This window comes from Anopheles moucheti, chromosome 3 (assembly GCF_943734755.1).
Source record: "Anopheles moucheti chromosome 3, idAnoMoucSN_F20_07, whole genome shotgun sequence".
NCBI lineage: Eukaryota > Metazoa > Arthropoda > Insecta > Diptera > Culicidae > Anopheles > Anopheles moucheti.
Window position 1 is genome coordinate 23,141,719 of NC_069141.1, and position 21,999 is coordinate 23,163,717.

The following is a 21,999-nucleotide window of genomic DNA, read 5'->3' on the forward strand; positions in this document are numbered from 1 at the left end:
TACGTGTTAAAGTTTAAAATAAATCAAAATTAAATACTTACCGCTTGTTTAAAATTACAATGTATACACCAAAAAATCGGAAATGAGTTTATTATCAATGTTCAGCAAATGAGTAGAGAAAAGGTCCAAGTAAAATGCCGAATTGTTTCTATGCTTCCTAGCATTCTTCGTATTGGTTGAAGAGCCCCCAAACGGTTTTAATGAATACATGAGTTTGTAATTAAATAGAACAGCTAGAAAGACGAAACAACGATGGATGTTTTGGAACGAGGTATTCCTTACCATCCTCACTCGTAAGCTTTGGATGGAACAGGTGGCTTCGGATTAACTATCCGGATACAACTCTCTGGCCGATTTAATGCCCCAAAGTGTACGATGACGCTGGTGCTGCTTTGACTTCCGGAACGTTGGGTCCGTCCCGTGCAACCAATCGAGATACCCGAACGTTCCGAAGCACTCAGTAAATCTGTAAACATACAACAAACATTCATATAAAACTGTGCAAGAATATCCCTCATGCAGCAGTTTGGCTTAATGATTCATACTTCGCGTGATGATAATCGTAGTACTCGGAGCTGGCAAAGAACGGCCAATGGTAGCCACAATGATCCCGAATCGTGTTAAGGATTACCAACGGAAACCAGATGGCAGTGGTAAAGATGTGGTAAAGATCAAATGGTAGGCGGAGTAGGCCCCTTCTTACTGCACTTTTCGCTTTGTCTCATCTCAAGGGCCTCAATGTCCCCCAATGCATAATTCCGCCCTGGGCCTCCAAGGGGATTGATCCTCCACTGCCGTATAATAACTTGACATGAATGATAGCCAGCGGTGTTTGTCTACATATCTCTTCATCGATTTACTTTTATTTGTCCTATAGTTTTATTTTTCTGAACACGCACTGTTTACGGTAATGTTTTTTTTGTTTGTTTGTTTGTTAATTGTAAAAACAAACCGTACGCACTTAACCATTAGATAGTTTCTTGCTACTGTTACTGCTACTACGGCTACGGCTACTACTACCTTCCGTATATGCTTAGTGTATACGTGCCCAAGCAAGCGTGTTCAAAAACGAGAAAACGACTAAGCGAAATAAGCGCTTGGCGGTGGTGGGTTTCCATATAAAATCGTACACAGTATGTTTCTAGTAAGGGGAACGATCAATGCTAGGGTGTTTTTTTCTTATAACGTTTGGAGCAAAAAACTTTGTTAACCGCCTAGAAACAGAGTTTAGCTATACTAGCGACGCGTGAAGCATGGTAAAATTTTGCTAACATCGAATCAAGTTTTTTTTTGTGTATCACTGTAAGCTTTTGCGCTTGAGAAAAATTTAAATTAACCGTGTTTTAAGCTACAAATTTCGACTCTCGTGCGAATAATTATTGCAGCTAGTGTAAAAAAGAAACAAACAGGCAGCTATCGTTTTTTCGTTCGTTTACGCTAATTTTAAACCACATACAGCCAAGTGTACAGCGAGCGCGCTCCATTCGAGTTTGATTAAAATCAAAGGTTGCTGTTCCGCAAAGGCTCTAAATCGCAACTTTCTACTGCGTTTTATTTTCACAACGACGTGTAGTATGACAGGCTAATTCGATAATGCCCCCTTTTAGGCTCGGTTAAACTCAATCTCTTACTGCGCAAATCTTTCCATTGGAGCACACAAAGCCTGCACAGCAGAGTCCGACGACAATCTCAATTCTAATGCTACTATTTGGATATTCGTACAGCTCATTACACGCATATCAAAACTAGGAACAAACTACTAGCCGCTCCGAGAACCTTCTATGGGTCTAATATCTCGAAGAAGGAGACTTGTTGGACGCTGACGAAATCTAACCGATCTACACAGATTGCAAGCAAAGCTCTTACAGCGAACGCAACGGAAAATGAGGATTCAAAAATCTCGACAGGGACAGGGAATGAACAGGAATACAATACTCATCTACTGGATGATGCACGCGCGTTTTGCTTCAGGAGATAAAAGCCACAGTCACTTGGAAAACTGTGCACCGGAAACAGAAAACTGGTAGTGCTATAGTACAAACAGACATTTAGATGGCGCACTATAAGGATGGAAAGGGCAGGGGGGTTGCTTCTCTCACAAAATAATCTTCGTGCACGAAGAAAGAGAAACATACAACTTATATACAATAAGCTTTGATGGGTTTGAAGGATTTGTAAGGGGGAGAGTAGTGAAGGATATAGAAACGATCCGTTGTGATCCTCACTTCATTGCGTTCTGCCTACCACGCCGCCGCAAGCTTCCCGATTCGGTGGACAAGATTACCTAAGCTTTTGCGCTACTAAAAACGATCCTGCTTCGTCCTTTAAATAATAAACTGAACACACGAAACACGTGTCGAAGAAGGGCAACACACACAACACATTACACCCTGGTTGGTGGAGTGCCCAAAAAGGGGATACGCTTCGGGCTCGGTGTATTGCTGGTCCACTGCCGTGCTCGCGGTGCCGCCTGCTGACAGTCGGAGTAGGAACGATCTGCAAAACAAAACCCAACAATAGAAAATTTATATAAGCAAAGATCTTTCGAGGGCTCCCTTGTATTTGTGGCACACTTACCTCTGAATTTCATTCCCTGCGATTCGTTGATGATGGCAGCCAGGGCCGGATGTTGCTGGTAGCGATCGCGCTGCTGCGTACCGTTGGCACGATCGTTAAGGGTCGATCCTCCACCATTACCATTGTTGTTGTTGTTGCTGCTGCTGTTGCCGTTGTTAGTGTTGTTGTTGCTGTTGTTGTTGTTGTTTAGTCCGTTAAAATGTTGATGGATGTTGCCATTGCTGCCGATCACACCGTTCGGATGCTGCGCCACGTGTTGATGATGCGGATGCGGATGGTAGTGTGAGGGGAGGTGATGGTGGTGGTGGCCACCACCACTACCATTGTTGTTGATGTGGTTATTGTTGTTGGCGAGGGCACTGTTGCTGCTGCCATTGCTGTTATATTTGCTCTGCTCGAAAAACTCTGCCCGTACCGAACGGATCGAGTTTTTGTTCTCCTCCGTATTGCGGGCCCGAAGAATCTTCTGCTCCTGTACGCTGTAGCTGTGTGTTTGGAACGTGAGTTAGTGAGGCTGACGCACATGCTGGGAGGTTGTTTTTTTTTTCTTATTCTTACCGAGATCCATAGCTGTTCAGATGGTTGTTGTTGTTCGTGCTGCCGTTGCCGTTGAAGTTCTGCACATTGACGTACCCATGGCGAATGCTGCTCGCCGGCGAAACGAGCGTTCCCCGGGACGAGCTGATACCGGTGTCGGTTGTCTTGTCCTTGCCCAGGAATCCGGAACCGTGGCCATGATTGTTGTATGCCGAGCCGAAGTAAATGTTGTCTCGGCAGCTCGATGGACGGTGCGTCGATGGTGGCGTATCGAGCCCACTATCACACCCGGTATAATCCAGATCGGTGAGGACTGTAAACGACAACACGGGTAGTGGCGGATGTTAGGTTAAGCAATTCAAAAGATGAACTTCCCAACCGATCGTACTTACACGAATGGCGGCTACTATCGTTCCCACCCGGACCGAGCGGTCTTCTGTACAGATCGTCGTTCTCGCGGTAGCGTCCGCCCCGGCGCAACTCAACCTCCTCCTCCAGATCGTCGTGCAGCGTGTAGCTGTGATTGCCGTTGACAAAGTTGTCCGCCAGCTTCTTCAACGGTGAGTACGGGAACCCATTGTAGAGGCTACCGTTGTGGCTGCTGTACCCATTGCTTGAGGTACCGCCGCCGGACAAGTTGTGGCGTGCATTCGGCACCTTCTTCGGGGTCGAATGGTTCGTCAGCAGACCGCTGCACAGCCCGTTCTCGTTGATCGAGCTGAGATCGGGCACCGAATCCGACAGCAGGATGTGGTTGAACCGCTGACCGCCCGGTTTCTGATGGCGCGACATTAGCCAGTCCTCGATCGCACCCGAGTAGGTGCCGCCGAGCCCGAGGTGGTTGCTCTGCAGTGAAGCCGCCGATACTGGGGCCGCTAGCGAGGCGCGCGATCGTGGCCCTTGCGTTAGCCGAAGAGCACGACGCCGCTCCTTGCTGCTCAGCGTGCACTCCTCCAGCAGCTCGAACCAATCCTCCAGGCCCTGGTCGCTGCGCAACAGGACGCGTCCTTCTCGTGAACCGAGAAGCAGGCCTATCGCGCTGTACGACCGCCGATTCAACCATTCCACCTTTTCCACGTCGACTAGTTTGATCTGCGGAAGACAAAACAGCCAAAGTTTGCATTAATTACATTATAAAAGCGAACATTTCAAACACACTAAACGTGAATACGTGGAGTCCGAATCACTAATCATGCGCTAACTAGTGATTATTTATCCCGTAACGAGCCCGCCCCTCGGTAGAAAATGCCAGTACAAGCGGCGATAGAACAAAGGCGAAATCAATTGCAGTCAGTCAGTCAAAATCGGTTCGACGTTTAACGCTGGATGACTCCACTGTGCAGCCATGTTTTTGTTCGTTCCCTACGTTCTCCTTTGTGCCTCTTGTTATCGAAACACAATTGATGATACGATTAATTAGGCCAGGAATTCAATTCCACCGCCAGCAGCAGTTGAAGGTATTTTTCGGGAGACTTTTATTTTCCCATTTTGTCAGCCTCTGAACTGATGAACTCAGAAAAACTGAAAAATAAAGTGAATGATTGCTAATCGGTATTTTTTTATATTTTCGTACAGTTTGGCAACATTTTATACCGGTTTTAGACACTGTATATTATTGAAATTTACAAAATTCAATGGTTGACATTTCATCGTTTCATAACGAATGATAGCTTCTATTAAAAAAAGCTTTCAATCCATTTTTTAAATATTATTGAACAATGGAAATTAAATTTTTATTTATTTTTAATCAACTTCTTGTATGATGGTTTTTGTTGTATTATCAGCACCGCTTGCTTAATGATTTTTTTTAGGAGAGTCATTCACATGAACCTTAAGTGAGGAGTCATTTCCATTGAAAGCTTCCATTGAAATTGCAAATACCGCTCCGTGTGCGGGAAAAGCCAATCCCAAAGGGAAATCGAACTTTATCGATATGATCAGATTGCATACTTTCCATCAATTCATCCCTTAAAAAATCCTTCCAGAACATTTGCACGCGATAATCGTTAAACTCGTGTTCGATCTCGTGTTCGAAGGGGATGTTAATAACCCCATCTGCTACGTGTTTGATTAACGAACGCGGATCGAGTATGGACACGAAAAAAAAACCCCCCTCCCCGGTGGGCGAGTTCATTGGATTTGCTGATGGAGTTTCAGCGCGTTTTGTCCGCTTTGGTTTGGTTCCATTCCGCACACTCTCCTATGTTTGTCTTGGCATGTGTCGAGGAACGTGCCATCGCCCTTCGCGACTTGCTGACCTATGTAAGCCTCGGTTGAATCCCTTTTCGCTTCACGGTTCACCTCTTACAACCGACCTCGCTGCCTGATTAAGCTTACTGCCCTGTTAAATGGTTTAACCAGCCCTTAATCCATCTTTCGTGTCGGAGCACGTCTACTAACTACTCGTCGCTCGTTGGGTTTGTAAAAGAAGCGCCCGATTATCACAACGGACGATTCTTGAAAGTCAACGGGCAAACGGGTGAGTCTGTGGCCCCCTCCTACTAGACTCCAGCCATGGGTGAATCAATTAAAAGCAATTTATATGCACTCCATTGAACAAACATTTGATTTTTGCAAGTGCAAAGCGCACTTAATTGCATTTCCACTCTTCTTCAAGCGAGTACGATTTTTCGCATTCGCACATAGAGGCCGGGTCGTGTCGTGTTTTTTTTTTGTTGCTTTCCCCAACCTTTCTCAGCATCACAGCCATCACTGTACGACTTCCTGCTGTGTCCAACAGCGACAATGCCGTCCTCCAATCCTGGCAGACTTTCTTCGCTGCACTTTGGCATTGCAACGGAGGCGACCGTTCATTGTTTACATATCGCGCCGTAGCACAGCCGACCCAGGTATAGGAACACGAAAGCCCTCGGTCTGGCAGCACAACACGTTTCACTTAGCGGAGTTCGTCCGGGAGTTTCCGCTTCCGCTTCTTGAACCCAAACACACACACATGAAGCAACTCGATCGTGAAAATGTGCGAAAATGAAATTTTTCCATCCCACCGCAACCAGGCGCGCCAACGACACACACGTACAACACACACAACAACGGAGTGTTTGTCTTCTGTGAGCTTTCTCTGACGAAGCTGAGCACCCCGATTGGGGAGAGTCGTTGCTGGAACGATATATATATATTTTGCTTCCATTTTCCACCGTACGTGCGTGCAGCAGATGCAGTTCTTCTTCGCAATGCAAGCTTACCCGGTCGCATTGATTCTGGCCAGCCACACAACGAGACGGTGCGGAACAGATCGTCATACAATTGTGTGAACCACCGTGTGGCTGTTGTGTGCTGGTCCCTCGCATCGATAGACATTCGACGTTCCAATCCTTCGGTAAAGATGGCAAAACCAACACACGACGACGCACACTATGGAAAAGCCATTTAGGGGTTTTTTGCGAAACGATTTGTGTGGAATTTCATTAATTGTTCGTGGGAGGTGTGTTTGTGTGGCATTAAGCGAAATTTATGATGCATGATTAAAGGGAGAATGAATGCAGTCAGCATTGTTTTCGCAATAAAACAATTTATTGTAAGTTCTCGCTGCTGTAGGTTTTAAAAATAATTGCTAAAAATGTCCAAATAAATATACCGACATCAATCAATATACTGGGTTTACAATCAATATCTCAATATATCAATACATCGGTCATCGTAAACTCCTTATTTATAAAACACCTTATTAAAATTATAATCATAAAACTACACAAAATTGATTAATTAAATTTTGATTGTTTTCCAACAAACTTCAAACTTTATCAAACTCATATATGCTAGAGAATTCGAAACAAATGAAAGAATAATACAATTGTAACTATTTTGTATTATGTTATGTATGTATTTTGCCACATTAAAATTCAATCATATTCATTATTTTATTTAAAAAACACCAATTTAGCCAATTTAATAGGCTAGATTTAAAAGAAAACGAAACGGCAACAGCCGTTACAGGAATCTTTAAATGTGCATCTGCGAAGCAAGTCTTGCAATTCAGTATGCAGCATTCCTAAGAGACCTGAGAATCGATTCACTTTGAAACAAGATTCAAGCATCTATATTAAGAATATTTTTAACTTTCTGAATTCCGATGCAAGCTTTCTATATTTCTGGTTTACTTATATTTGTACATACAGTTGAATGTATATACTTTCAAATCGAAAAACGTCCTGTTCAATGTATAATATAGCTTTTCTTTTGAAAAATCTCAAAATCATCTATTTTTCATGATAATTCTGAGCTCTATGAAGAAGTCTTCTATGAAGAAGTTTCACTATAAAGCGAGTGGAATTCTCAAAATTTAAAATTACTATTGTTGCAAAAATGTTTTAATTACAAAGTAATACAATTTTTTCGCACTACATTTCATTCCATTATGCCAGCGATTGGAAGGGTACTTCTAATTTCTGGATGGGACAAATCCAATGAAAATGCACCCACCATTCCATTCTTAATGCAACTAACCCTCCCTCCCTCCCCTCCCTCATAGCATTTAGGAAATGGTGCTACGCTGGATGGGGACGAGCGAAGGGCAAATATTGACCCTTTTTCCGCTTCAAAATTACTGATCGAAGTGAGTACTCAAATAGTGGAGTTCCCTACCATGCAGTGCAGTGCCATTTTTGGAGTTTCATTCGCCAACTCGTTAGAAAAAAAACGCATGCGATTTGCCTTTGGCCAGTTACCATTAACTGGAACCCAGTGCAGTGCAACAGCGTGTTCACTCAAGCGCCAGAAAAACCCATGGCGAAACATCGGTTTCATTGCCTGTGCTTTTATAATGCTACATTTCTGGTCCTGGGGCCCGGTCGTTTCATCGCTTGCAGTAGCATTAATGTTGCCGCCCATTGGCCCACCTGACACCCGAGCGGCGAGGGGCTTTAGGTAGGGCCGCGTTCTATCCACCACCCGAATGTGTTTAAACACACACACACACAATCCAACGTGTTGCCTGCGTCCGTAAAACATCGTGCAGCTATAGAACGTTGGCTGGCCAGTCCCGGCCTGTACTTACCTTAAATATAAACTGTCCCATGTCGGAAATCTTCTCCGACGCGGATCCGGTCGCTCGTTTGAAACAATTGAGATAATCACGTGTTAGGATGAAGTATCTGAAATAAGTATCAAAGTTAACGTCCCATCATTAGTATCGCATGGCATACCAACGGCGAACAAACCGGAAACCGGAAGCTAATTGCCAATCGGAACAGAACACACCGAATAAAAGCGGCACTTGCGGGTTTTGGAGGAATTAATATAAAATGGAATCCGTTTCCGGAATGAAAGTCGACGGGACAAGGCCCGTAGCGTGAGCTTCGGAAGGAAGGGATTAGAATGTGAAGTGACATCGGTCACGGGGTTTGTCTATGGATGGTTTAAATTTATACCGACATTTATCGGTTTCTAGACCGGGTATACGTACCTTTCCTTCCAGCGGGAGAACAGACGATCACGCTGCTGCCAGAGCAGTCCTCGCTTAATCGGACCAGTCATTTGTGCTACCGGGATTCGTCCAATTAGTAGAGATTTCTGAAAGTGTAGTAATAAAACGGAGTATTTTTAATTATTTATTTATAATTACATTTCGACAGCTCCTTGGCGTATTATCAACCATATATTGGCTGAGGTGAGTACAAATTTCTCAAGCCATTTCCTTCTTGTGTAATGCCTTAGCCCGGGTATGCTCGATTTAAATAATAAAATTTTGTAATAAGTTATAAAATTATGAGAAAATAATGAGATGATTTCAATGCCCGTCTTAAACGAATAAGCGGAATTTGACACCCATTAGCCAGTGATGGTTCGGAGGCAGCTTGTAATAGATGACACCCTTCCGTTCCCATCATGGCTTGCTGTGAGTGAACATTTGTATTTGTTGTCAATTGTGCTTGTTAATACGCTTGGGGAATATTCTAAATTTTAAACATATGTTTAAGAGATATTCAAATTAATTTACTTAAACAAATGCTAGACTTTAGACGTTATTTACTTGATCACAAACAATACTTTCCATAACTTCGCTCGAAACAATGTACAACATCGATAAACAATTTAATGATGGCGTATTATGTCAAATCAGATGTCCAACAAATAAATGTGACACACGAAGATCGTATCATCCTTTTCGTAATCTGTAACTTTTATAAAACATTACAAACATTCTTTTACACTAAGCAGCAACTCAGATTTGTTGTTCTTGAAAACTTAAATTGAACATTAACACACACCGAATTCATGTCTGACCCAACCGTCCGCATCAAAGCTGCGTTCTCGAGACAGTGATTGTTTCATCAGCTGCCGTTCCATTCGCGCTGTCACCAAGCAACCACCCCGAGGGAAGAGTCCAAAATAGTTGCAAAACATTAGCAAAAGCTAAGCACGGAGACACGCCTGTGCTTGCTGTGGAAGTAAGTAAAGCAAACTCCACGCTGCTGCCAGCTGCTCCACCGAAAAAACGGGACGGTGGACCACGGTGGCTGGCTGGATCCCACCGAAAGTAAATATTGAAATCAAGGTTAATTTGCACATTCATTTGGGTGTAAAATTTAAGCGAAGACAGTGAAAGACCACGATAACGTGCGCAAAGTGGAAAAGTTCGTTCGTCCCCGATGAGGATTTTATGTTGCCGGTGGTGCCGTGCCGCCCGCTCCTCGGCCAGCCCCGAGTGCTGTACCAGTTGACAGGGCAAGTGGGGGTGGGAGTTGGAGATCTCTTGGTTCATTATTTTAATTTAAATTACTTTTTCTCGCTTGGATGATGATTGGAGTGAATTAAATCATGTCGACGAGTAGTTTCGCACTCGCACACCACCAGTGCATCGACTTGCGCCACGTGATGATGTAAAATTATGATGATTAATGGGTAAGTTATGTTTTTTTTTTTGTTGTTTTCGGTGCGGGGCAAACTTTTACGGAAATTTCTCCGGATCCGGACCCTTATCAATGGAATGGTGTGTAGCGCTCATCCTAATAATGGCGCTGTAATGGCAAGGGGTTTGGCAAGTGAATCAAATAGCGAAAGTAAATAATTTAAAACATGATAGAAATATACTATCGTGTTACTTATCATCATTAATTCATTTATTTAAATTTTACATATTTTTTTTAAATACCTCAAAAATATTCTCTTCGCGTTGATGGAGACGCATGGTGTTTTGTACTCGGAGGAGAATTTAGAAGCCAAATTAATCCTAACACTAATAAAGAAAACGTTTCAATCACTCTTGTGGTTTTGTATTCATGACGCAGTCTTCTGAATCAATGACAACGATCCAGAACGTGCCGCAAATAATGTGCGCTACACAGAAGAATATGAAACCAAAACAACAGTGCCGCGCACTTCGACCAAATGGTATCATGTTTTCTACGCGGCTCTGCTACTTAACGTTCATCGCACACCCACCCAACCAAGCAAGCAAGCAAGCAAGAAAACACGAAACGGAATTTCACACATGTCCACGGAAGAGAAGAAAAGAGAACCAGCTGGGAGATGGTTCTAGCTTTCGGAAAATGTGTAAACGACACCGTCCATACGGTTTGCGCCCCATTACCGGCGATGTAAACATCTCCATGCACCATTAATAACGGACCGTGTGCTCGGGGAAGGTACTCGCCACCGTGTGGGTGTGAGGGTGTGTGTGTGTGTGTGTGTGTGTGTGCAAAAAGTCAACGGATATTATCCGTTTTAGAAAACGCGACAAGGATAGGGAGAACACACCCCGCGGACGGTGTGTTGGATGTTGGAAAGTGATAATGTTGTAACATGCCACCACACACGCATGACAACCCGAGGACACGATACGGTGTGTTTGTTTGTGACACCGGGAAAGTGATGCGAGCAAAAGAGACCGGCCGATTGCCAATTCATTCATTGACGGTATCCTCCCCGTGAGCCCGAACCCACTCAGTAAAAGGTGACCCGACCCGACGTACGAAAAAAAGGGAAAGTATTTTTGTTCTCACTGATAGACGAACCAGTCGTGACGTAATGGGAAATTTCGACAAAAATAGTACGACAACCCACAGGCAAAACATGTGATTAGATAAACGCATTAGGGTGCCTTTGATGGCATTGTTGACGTACGCCTATTTGCACGCTATGTACGTAAAGGACACGTGCGCAATCAATTTCGTACTTAGGCGGAAAACAACAAACCACTCGATTGAATCGTTCTAGACGAGCGATCCGCCAAGTTTGTGCAAAAGTTAAGCAGCATTCATCTCTTCTTCTTGGGCTTCAATAATGCCCTGAAGTTGAGAAGTTCCTGCGTATTTTTTTTTCGTCATCCCCAACAACGTGCTAGCGGGGGGCTGGTGGTACTGACAGCGTAAGTAGATTAACTTCCAGGGCATGAAAGAGACGTTATTCTGCCTTCTCCATCCTATTTCGCGCGGTAGATTCAATTGATGGAATGTCCTATCAGTTTCCACTGGGTGGGGCGCTCAGGAGAAGAAAAAAATAATCACCTACAGAATACGGAAATAGGTACAAACGACCTTACAACAATCGATGTGCCCGCTTTGCTCAGGGATTGTTGTGTTGGAGTTTGTTTTTTTTTTATTAAGAAATACTGGCCATAAATTTTACTCCACTGAAGAGATCCTTCCGATCGAACCTCCCCCATCTCTCCCATGTCTCACGGAGAGATTAATATCGAAGACTTTAATCTCGCACCGGGACCGAAGGCACAACGGCAGTGCGAAAGCATGCCCGTCAAACCAAACGGTTGTTCTGGTTCGATTTGCTGCTATATATTTTATTCGTCCACTGGCATCCATTTCCACCACGGTGTGATGGAGAAGATTTTCTCCATCAATTTGCTTCCTCTCTCTCTAGGGCGCGCGCCCACACACACACGCGCCTGTAACGAGCAAACGGAAAGTAAGCGGAAAATATTAAACATCCAATCATGTTCTTCATCATTATCATCATCATCATCGTCGTCGTTGTCGTCCTCAAACGGTTTCTCGTTTGACGTTGTCTCTCGTCCGTGAGGGTTTATCCTTTCCAGGCGGCCCAAGTACGTCTTTTCTTCACTGCCCGTGTTTCGGTTGAATGGAATAGCAAACGGGTAATGAATGGTAAAAATGATTCGCTTTTAGTGTACGCTTTTGTTTTCGCAAGGAAAAAGCTAACAATTTTCTCTTTCAATCATGCATGTGCGCATGATGGCTGGATGGGATAGCTCATCCATTACACCGATGCCCCGAACCCCAACCACAGCAAACCCCACGCGGGAACGACGGGAATGGGATGAAAGAAAGAATTGTGTTCTAGGTTCTCCGTCCGTCCTTTAAGACGATGGAAAACTTCTTGCCGACTTTGGCAACAACTCCAACTTCCTTCTTTCCCTCCCCCCCCCTTGGGGTGCAATGCAGCGGAATTGTAATACATTCGTACCAAAAACGGAACGAAATCCACCTCACGAAACAACAACGGTGAAAACATGCAATTTGCTGGCCGGAGGTAATGTTTCGGTATAGTTTTGTTGCTATACGTGCAGATAAAGTGCCAGCAGTAACGAGTGGGAAGTTTACACACATCCTACGGTTCTATGCTACGCGCGCCACTGTGTTGCAGTAAGCGTGGGCACAACTTACAGGTATGGCATGGAAATGATGGCATTGTTTAATGGAAATTATCGATTGCAATTTATAACCGAGCAGACATTTAATTTCAAAAGGGGTTGCGCTTTTCGCAATACCAATACGAAAGCGGGGGTTTCTTTATTGGATTGGTATTTTTCTTAATCGGAGTGGTTTTTTTTATCAAGAATAAAAGAATTTATTGGTAAGTATTACATTGCATTAAATATGCTTTCTTATTTTAGCTATTTATTAACTATGCTTATTGTATATAGCCTGTATATAATTCCTGACAGAAGAATAAAAGTTCCATAATTAGAGATGTAATAAACAAAAGGGAAATGCTTTTTAGTATCAATAGTAAACCTGTTCAACAGTGCATATCATAACTATAAACATAGTTACAATATATTGTCCCTGAGTCTCGAATTCCTTCAAGTAACATAATTATGTTTTGCATAACCTATTGTTTCTTTTGTTCATGTAAATGTTAGCAAAAATAGTTTTTAATTCTTACAAACAATTAAAAATTTATTTAATTTTAAAGAAGGTACTTCGGATACAGTGGAGCGCCAGTTATCAGGGTCACTGATTATCCGTGCATTTCGGAAATGACTGTTCCACAGGGAATTTGACGTATTCCGACTACACCATTGACGGAATAATTGAAAGACCCAATCATATATGATCAAATGACCTCAAATTCATAAATAAAACAACTATAATTTCTTTTGCAACAATAAAACACATAGGGAAAACAAATTACTCAAAAAAAAACCCTACCTATGACACATTATACTCTAACTTTAACAAAAAAAAGAAAAGTGCTTATTATCGGTATTATCCGATTATCCGGAGTCCCGATGAGCACGAATAATCGGCGCTCCCTCTGTATATGATAAGAAACTTTGAGCCATTTTTTTATGCGACACATTTAATACTATTTAATCACCAATGTTTTATTGAAGAATTTTGAAAATTTTGGTTTTTCAGTCACAAAAATAGTTATGTTTGCTTTTAAAATAAAAGTTAATATAAAACCCGCATATGTACGTATGTAATTTATTTTGTAAAAATCTAAATAAGATAACATTTAAACAATGTTCATCTTATCAAATGTGCCATTAATTCATAAAACCAAATATAACACAGCATCGACTTGACCTCCCAACGCTAATTTTTCCGCCCTTTGGCAATGAACGACCACAATTGAGTTGAATACCAACCCCAGTTGTTTCCAATCAAAACGTTTCAAAGTAACAAATTATCTTTGTTTTAAAAAAAAGCACAATTTCCTGCTGGAAGCAATAAATGACGGAACGCAAACACTTGTATAAACTTGCACCACCGGAGGATACTGTCCTGATGCTTGTTTACCGAGAGCGCGGACGACGACGACGACGACAATTGTGCTTTGATACTATTTATAAATCAAAGTTTTCCAATATATCACTATCGTCCCCCCCCGGGTCCGGACGGTAGTGCAACTTTTGTAAGATGACACCCGGTGCATGCGATGCGAGTGGCAAGCGATCCGAACACGATTGTACGCCACAACCCGGCTCCATTGAAAGCGCCTTCAAACCATCAGTGCTCGGTGTAGTTGAGAAAAACAGACCTGCCAGTGGCCATCTTCCGGTGTGGCATCTTTAACTTTCAGCGCGTGCACGCCAGAGCCCTTTTCGTGCCGTGGAGCTTCCGGAACGGATTGATCCGATCGGATTGGTGTCCGAATATATGCTTTCCGGGGAAAGGGAAGCACCAGACCCGATGAAAAGCGTTCCCGCAAAAGGAAAACCCTTTCAACTGGTGATTGTTTTCTGGTGTCGAGGTTGGTGTTAAATTTGTCATAATTGAAAAAGTTGCCCAGCTCAATCCCGGAATCAATGGGTAGAGCTCGTGTTCGAGCGAGCGACTTCACCGTTGTGCGATCACAACCCAAGGAGGGACAAAACAGAGGATGAAAGAAAGGGGCGCACACGTGGCGTAGATCCGTTTTCATAGCTCCAGTGCTTTTGTTTGTGTGCGATTGGAATTCTTCTTCAAATATTTACAAACGACTTGTGGTTTAATGCGCCACGGCTGAAGCACTTTATTGAATTAGTATAAGTTGTTTTGGGGGGGCCTTCGATTCTGGAAACCCGGAACATCTACACCACCATTGATCGGTGAAACGTCGAGCGAATGGAATGGAACGGGAAATGTGTTGCCTTTCACATCCGTACATCCGGAAAATGCGCACGGCCTTCAATACGTCTGCCGTACGTAACAATCCCAATGCTAAATTCCCACTGCACTTCACACACACACACACTCGGGGCTCGCACGAGTAGTTTGGCAAGGCAACAAGACAAAGATTTACGTAACTCGTTCGACTTTCGATGCGTTGGCGGTAGGCAATGGGCAACAGAATACATACATCGCCGGCCGGGAATTATCAGAATATGGAGAAAGCTCGCTTTGCCGTGAGTGTTTTCCCAGGCACGCCTGGCGCTCCTGGTGTTTGTCATGTGCAGCTGGCTCGGGTTTTGCGTAAAGCGGTGGCTGTTTAGTGAAAAGTCGTCCTCGAAATTAAAGTGTGTAATCGTGTCTTGTGCTTCGGAGCCACACTAGCAAGCAGGATGCAACCATCGGAAGCGTATCATCATCGTCTTGCTCCCCCATGCCCTTTAGTCTCTAGGGGTAATTGAGTTTTGGCGTTCCTAGCGCACGTGGCGTGTCTCACGGCACGAGATAAATCTCGCAAACTCCCAACCGCCGAATGAATTTGGGTGGATCGAAACCGAGATAAGTATCAACTACAACAGGCCAGTCGCCAGGCCTGTGTCGCGTCCGGATACGTGGCTCTTCGCTCGCTTCCCAAATCGTACACGGATTGGGTTGTGGGGATTCGTTTTCTAAATTAGTTAATATCAAATCATGCGGCTGTCTCCTGCCTTGCCCCGGGTGCTTTCGCGCTGTACACGCCCTGAGAGGCAAACCATTTTTGACATAATTTATGCATGCTGGTCGCATTCAGCTCGCTGCTCCATATCCGGCTTACCCCGAAAGACTGCCGGCTGGGCTCATCTCACTTCTTCAAGCCCTGACTCCTTCTCTCGGTCCCTCTCTCTCTCTCTCTGTTATTTTGTCGTGGAGGAGTTTGAGGGAGTTTCCTGCGCAGCGTCCGGACCCACAAAACACGGAAAGCACCGTGTTATCATCAGACAGGACGAGTCGCCTTTTTAGACAGCTTCAATCAGGGCCAGCGTGTCTAACTTTTCGTTCAACCGATGTCTAACTTCACACTCGCCAGGCCCGGAAAACGACAACCACCACCATGACAACCGTTTCGTTCGTTTCGGCCATCGCTTGCTACCTAGAAGAAGACGCAGGGATGGCTTTTCTTTCGCCCCGAGATTGAATTGGATGATATACATACGTTCGTTTGGGTTTGCCATCTCCGGTGGAACGGAAAGGATGTGGTTTGGGGCCAAGTGTCACATTTCCGCGCCGTTAAAGGTGACAAAGAGGATGACGACGGCCACCACGGTTGCGAGCACAACATTCGCCAACGTTTAATAAAGATTTGTGCGGTTAAGACCGGCATTAACGGTGGCGGAATATTGTGGGCCTTGTGTGTAAGCCCTTCTCTCTTTCTCTCTCGATTTGATCGTAACTATAACTTCATTCTCTTTCTCACACTTCCTTTCCTAACTCCTGTCTCTGGTGCTACCGAGCGGTCTATAAAAGTTTTATAAACTTCCTTAACCATAGGGCTAGGTCGAAAAACAACATCCTATTAGGGGATGTTCCGGATTGAGAGAGGAGTAAACTTTTTTTTCTTTTCGTTATGTGAAGGAACATTTTCGAGCGAGTAATAGCTAGGGAACTCCGGGAAATTGACCATGAGACGGACATGCAACACCGCTATGTCAACACGAGGAGCAGCCAGAAAACTGACGACCATATTTTTTCGCTGGTTCAACTTTTGCCACTGGGCGGCATCTCCTGAACCGAACGGAGCAGAGATTGGAAAATAGGAAAATGATGACATAAACAAACCTTCAAAGCATTCCTTGTAGCCTGTGTTGTGTATGTGTTTAAGCGTTGACAGCAAGAATGGCACAGGAAACTAATTTGGCAAAGACGTTGCTAGACGTCCGTACAGTTCCGGACTTCCGGAAAACATAACATGTTAACGACTACCACAACCGACATCACCACTCTGTCTCGTGTCTTACTGCGAGCGATGGACAGCCGACGAAGACGAGTCGTGATAATGTTGATACAAACCCCCCTTTCCCCAGTATCAGTAGTTTGGTTGTTGTTCTTTTTTTATGTCTCCACCAGTCCAGTGCTCCACCGTTGGGCCTTGCATTAAAGTCTAGCGCTTTTCCTTCCGTACAGTACCAGGGCGGAAAATCCCCGTTGTTTTTCACGAGCCATTTCTATGGGGCTTAAACATGTTTTATGAACCATTACACCTTTTGTGCCGATCTGTCACATAACCCGATCAATAACCATTAAGCTTTATGCGTGTGTCTCACACGTATTTTTTTGTTTGTTGTCGATTCTTGTGCTACTGAAAACACACTGTCAGGTGTAAATTATGCTTAGGGCAGCTGATTATCAAGAATAAAATCGAAACGTTAAATAAAAAAAACGGAAAACGTTTTCCACCAGCAAATAAGCTCGCCCTCTAATCAACTGACCGAGACAAAAAAAAGCCCTTCCGAATTAAAACACGCGCGCGCGCGATTCGAGGAATTCATTAATTCGATTCATGCTCACTTTCGCTTTCGTTCTTACCTCACCGTTGCCCTATCGGCACATCCCAGATCATGGGGATTTTCTTTCGTTTCTAATCTAAATTTTATTGTGTCAAGATTAAGGCACGGAATGGGAAATTTTGTCCGGAAAAATCCTGCTGACCACGGTGGTGGGTCAACCAAAAGCCCTCCCACTCTCATTCTCGTGGAGCCGAGCGAATTAAGTTAGTTTCAGCCAAACGGCTCTAGACTTCGTCCCGCACTGTAAAAGACTCTGTTGCACAGAGTCGTTGTTCACGGTCATGGAAAAGCCACGACGACAACATCGTTTCGGTGTCTCCCATCCTAATCCGCCGGAATTCAATAGAAGCAAATGGTCAACACACGAAAAATGTCATGGTCCACCACAGCAGGCCGTTTGGAACGCATTCCAAATGAAAGACGGAAGCAGTTACAACACCGACACCGACCGGGCCTGCCCTGTACCGAGCGACTTTCTGTGTGGTCTTTGTTTACGGTGACTACGTTGGTGAGCAGAAAAGCCTTCCACACCCTTAACTTAAATGGGATAAATTTTTCAACAACCCAAACCCCCAAAATGTCTGTAGTCCTTGGGGGTAAAGATGGCAACACACACACGGTAGAAAACCTGGTGTCCTCATGAATATACGCTTAATAAACGTAACAAGCGAGTCGATTGTGGTTTACATCTCATGAATCAGAATTCTACGCTTGCTAGTTGCTAGAAGTCCCCAAACTTCAACGGAGTGTTCTTATCGAGGCCACACGCCCTGCTCTCGTACATGGTTGCCAATATGTAGCAGGAAAGTCCGGAAAACCCGAATGGAACAGAGCACACAGTGCACAGCACACGAAAATCACCCTCCCAGCCTACTTTGGGGAGCGTAAAAGTCAACCAGTTACCGAAACCAGTCCCCACAGGTATGTGACAGGAAACCACGTGAGATGGCCACACTTCTCGTCTCACTGTCCTGTGTTCCGCGCGTTCCTTACCATTGTGCATTGTGATTTATTGTGTGAAAGGTAAATTTAAGACACAAAATGAATTGATCCTTAAATTTAATCCCCAAAAGTACCCCCCACCCCCCGTGACCAACCAATGCGCATCCGATGGGAACTGGCGTCGTGGATTCGATCGTGGATTCACTCCGATTCTACAACCATGTCACGTGCGGTAACTTTTACCATAAGGTGGCCCCTCTCTTAGCTACGGGGCGGCATTCTTCAATTTGCTGCTTGCAGTCAGTTTTAATCTGTTTGCAGTGTTGAGAGCGGGGCCGAAGTGCATTAGTGTGATGTGTGCATGACCATTGCTTAAAGTAATGTAACACAGGTGATTTTTGCAGTATTTAAATGTTTTTTTTATGTTTCAAAAACTAAAAAAAATTCGTACAAAATTTACAGTAAGTAGGTTCACTTTTAATTAATACCAAGCTGATAAATTGATAAACTTTCTTATATGATCAACTTTTAAAGTAACATTTTTCATTCAAGAATTTTTCTCCCGAGCACTTCCGACAGGAGTGGGACCTCCACTCTCTCAGGACCTTTGCCTGCACGCGTCAGCAGTCGAAATTAAACTTTAGTTAAGGAAAAACCACCGATTAGACAAATGACATCCCGGTGAAAAATTACCTTCCCATGGGAAACGGTTCCAGCCGATAGGGAAAGCGGCATTCATTCCAGCGCGAGGTAAATCCTCTTCAACGATGTACGTACGTATGCCGGAAACCAGAATGCCATGCAGTAAAATCGTGACAGCTAGTCGATTGGAAAACGTGTCGTTTAATCGAACAATCCGTAGTGCCGCCCTTGTTGCTACCGGCGCAAAACACACGGCGGTGGTAAGCCGCAGCAGCATAAAAGGGGGGGTGGGACCCAGAGAGAACGCACACCGCAAAAACGGATGCCACCATGCAATTGCTGATAGTACCGCACGGATTGAAGGCACGTATTTGTTTCCCCGGGTTCCCCAAACCCAAACGGTTTTCGGTGCGAGTTTTATTGGGTGGCCACCCGTGCTGGTGGTGATGGTAAAACAAAACAATTATTGTGCAACTATTGGCTAATGAGCACGGCAAACTTCCTTTGCCCGGTGTGCAAATGTGGTTGCCATGCCCTGCAGATTTGCGGCTGTGTATGGATATGTCGCTTGTGCGGTGGTGTACCCACAAAACTGTTTGCCAAGTGCATTAGACGGAGGCACCCGATGCGCTTGGTGCAGTTTCACACCACCGTGATGCGTAACGGATATAATAGGAGTGTGTACGGAACTTCACAACCCAAGCAAACATTATCTTTCACACCGTTGCGGCTTGGGCGAGCAGGGAGGACGCGCCGCTATATCCGCCACAGCGGAAACCATAACTATATCCGTACGCCTCCGGACATAAGTGACATGTGGACATAGGTCGGTAGGTGCACACACCGGTCGGATTGAAGTCCTTTGGGACGCTCCAACCCAGGATAGTACTACAATGGAACTAATTTTGTTTGATCGACAGGTTTGAGGGTGTGTGGTCAACTCCGTGAAGTTGCGTGATGGTGGTGGACACGCAAGGCGATAAAAGATGGCTGCCGTTTTAACTGCCAATTTAAATTTGATTAATTGCAAAATGCGACAACTGTTATGAGACGGAAGTCTATTATCTATGAAAAATAAACTAACAGCTAAGCTTCATGAAGAATAATGAACTTTCTAGGTTAAAAGTCCATATTGTGGTAGAGAAGCCACTTTGTAAACGAATTGTAATGGAAAAAATCCTTAAATCGTTCGCAAAAGAGAGTTCTCCAACAAACCCTATATTTTATATAATTCCTCCATAACACTCTGAACTATTCTGTCTTAAGTTCTTATCAAAATTAATTCTTAAAGAAATAAAGGAATAATCCAAGTTATAATTTATATCTATTTCTTGAATACGCTTCCGCCAAAAACAAGCGATCATGAGTTATACGTAAAAGTACAGAATTTGGTAAAAAAAATATTGCTGTCTGGGAATTCATTGACTTCAGTGTGGACGTAAACATTAGAAACAAATTAAAAAAAAAGCCTATTACCCATTTACCATGCAACCAGCGTGTGTTCAAGCATGGCTAACCGTACAACCGATTCTGCACGATTTGTCTTAGTCAACACACACTCACACCCGAAAGAAGGGCGAAAACTTTCGCCCAATATTTCAGGGGGGTGCATCGCTCACTTTTGGGCACCTCCATCAAGGTTTGAAGCGGATTTTCAAACCGCTTGCCAAAGACCTGCCGCTCTAGACCACTGCCACGCAAAAAACTCCATTGTTGATTGATGTAAGACGGATGATTGATGTAAGAACGCACGATTTCGCATCGGTGTGCGTGCGTTGGCATATGAATTGATAATTAGCATTAATGATTACTTTGTAGTAATTTGCATTTATCGCTTCCACGAACGCTGGCAAAGAGCCAACGATACCGCCCCCGGGGGGGGTATACGCTGGGAAAACATTGATGCGTGCCGATCGTGAGAGACGGGACCAGCACGATAGGATAATGCCTGTGTGCATGTACCCCCAGATTGAGTGGAGTTAATGTGCTGGAGATGTATTGCATGGGAGGGCTTTCCTTGCGAAAGCGAACCTTAAATCATGAATAAAACACACAGATCACGTTTGCCCACAAAACTTGGTTTGTTGTGATCGATATTTTGACAAGCATCGCAGCAGTATTATGAAAATGAAACAATGCCATGTACACCGAAGATTGATCTTGAAGAAGAAAAAAAATCACCAAATTCTCGATATGGAAAAATTATGCATGATTGAACCAATCGCAAAAAAAAAGAAAACATCCTTTTCTGGTTCTTCTTTCTTCTCCATCGGATCTCGTTCAACAAAACTCTCGCCCGACCGTCTCGCATCAAACGATGGACGCGTCCTGTCAGTCTAGCGCACTAATCAAACGATTTGCCGCTGACGACACGCATCGAGAACCTGATAAGACTGTCAATTTCTATCCAAGATCCGAGATTTCCTACGGCAAAAACAAATACTCACTGCACCACCACCACCACCACAAACGCAGGCAAATATTCCTTACACACGATATTTTAGCCCAACTCGCCGAATGTTGACACACAAAGTCGTGCACGATGATGAGAACTGTGAGGTGCCACAGCATAACAAACAGATCAGTTGTCTATTGCCTGCTTTTACTGGGGAGGGGGTATGAGAGTTTGCGTTAAGGAAACTCCCTCACCAAACGGAAGCGATAGAGTTGATTAACCGGAGGAGACGGCGGGTGAGAAAGAGTTTTTTTTTTGTTTGTCGAGTCTTGGAGAATGGAACTCTTTTCTTGGATCCCAATCCACACCCCATCCCTTAGACAGAAAAACTCCGGTCTCTGGAGATTGCAGAAATCGAAAATTCAGAACATTCTCAGCCGAGCTCATTATGTGCTTGCTTGATACCTTTTCTCCGCCGACAGTTGTCTGTGGTGTAGAAGAAAGAAAACTTCGATTAACTCCGATCAAGCCCAGGTCCCCGAACAGAGAA

General features: G+C 44.1%; 1 protein-coding gene across 1 annotated transcript in view; it reads right to left on the reverse strand.

Moving 5' to 3' along the window:
* Positions 1-845: 845 nt before the first annotated feature.
* Positions 846-21,999, reverse strand: part of LOC128305366 (homeobox protein 2) — a 102,003-nt gene continuing 80,849 nt past the window's right edge. Inside the window, exons 2-7 of the mRNA XM_053042767.1 lie at positions 8,537-8,643; positions 8,129-8,225; positions 3,507-4,206; positions 3,136-3,427; positions 2,578-3,062; positions 846-2,496 (exon numbers count right to left, since the gene is read on the reverse strand). Coding sequence (XP_052898727.1) covers positions 2,384-2,496; positions 2,578-3,062; positions 3,136-3,427; positions 3,507-4,206; positions 8,129-8,225; positions 8,537-8,643 — 1,794 coding nt within the window. The 3' untranslated portion in view covers positions 846-2,383. The remainder of the gene's footprint in view (positions 2,497-2,577; positions 3,063-3,135; positions 3,428-3,506; positions 4,207-8,128; positions 8,226-8,536; positions 8,644-21,999) is intronic.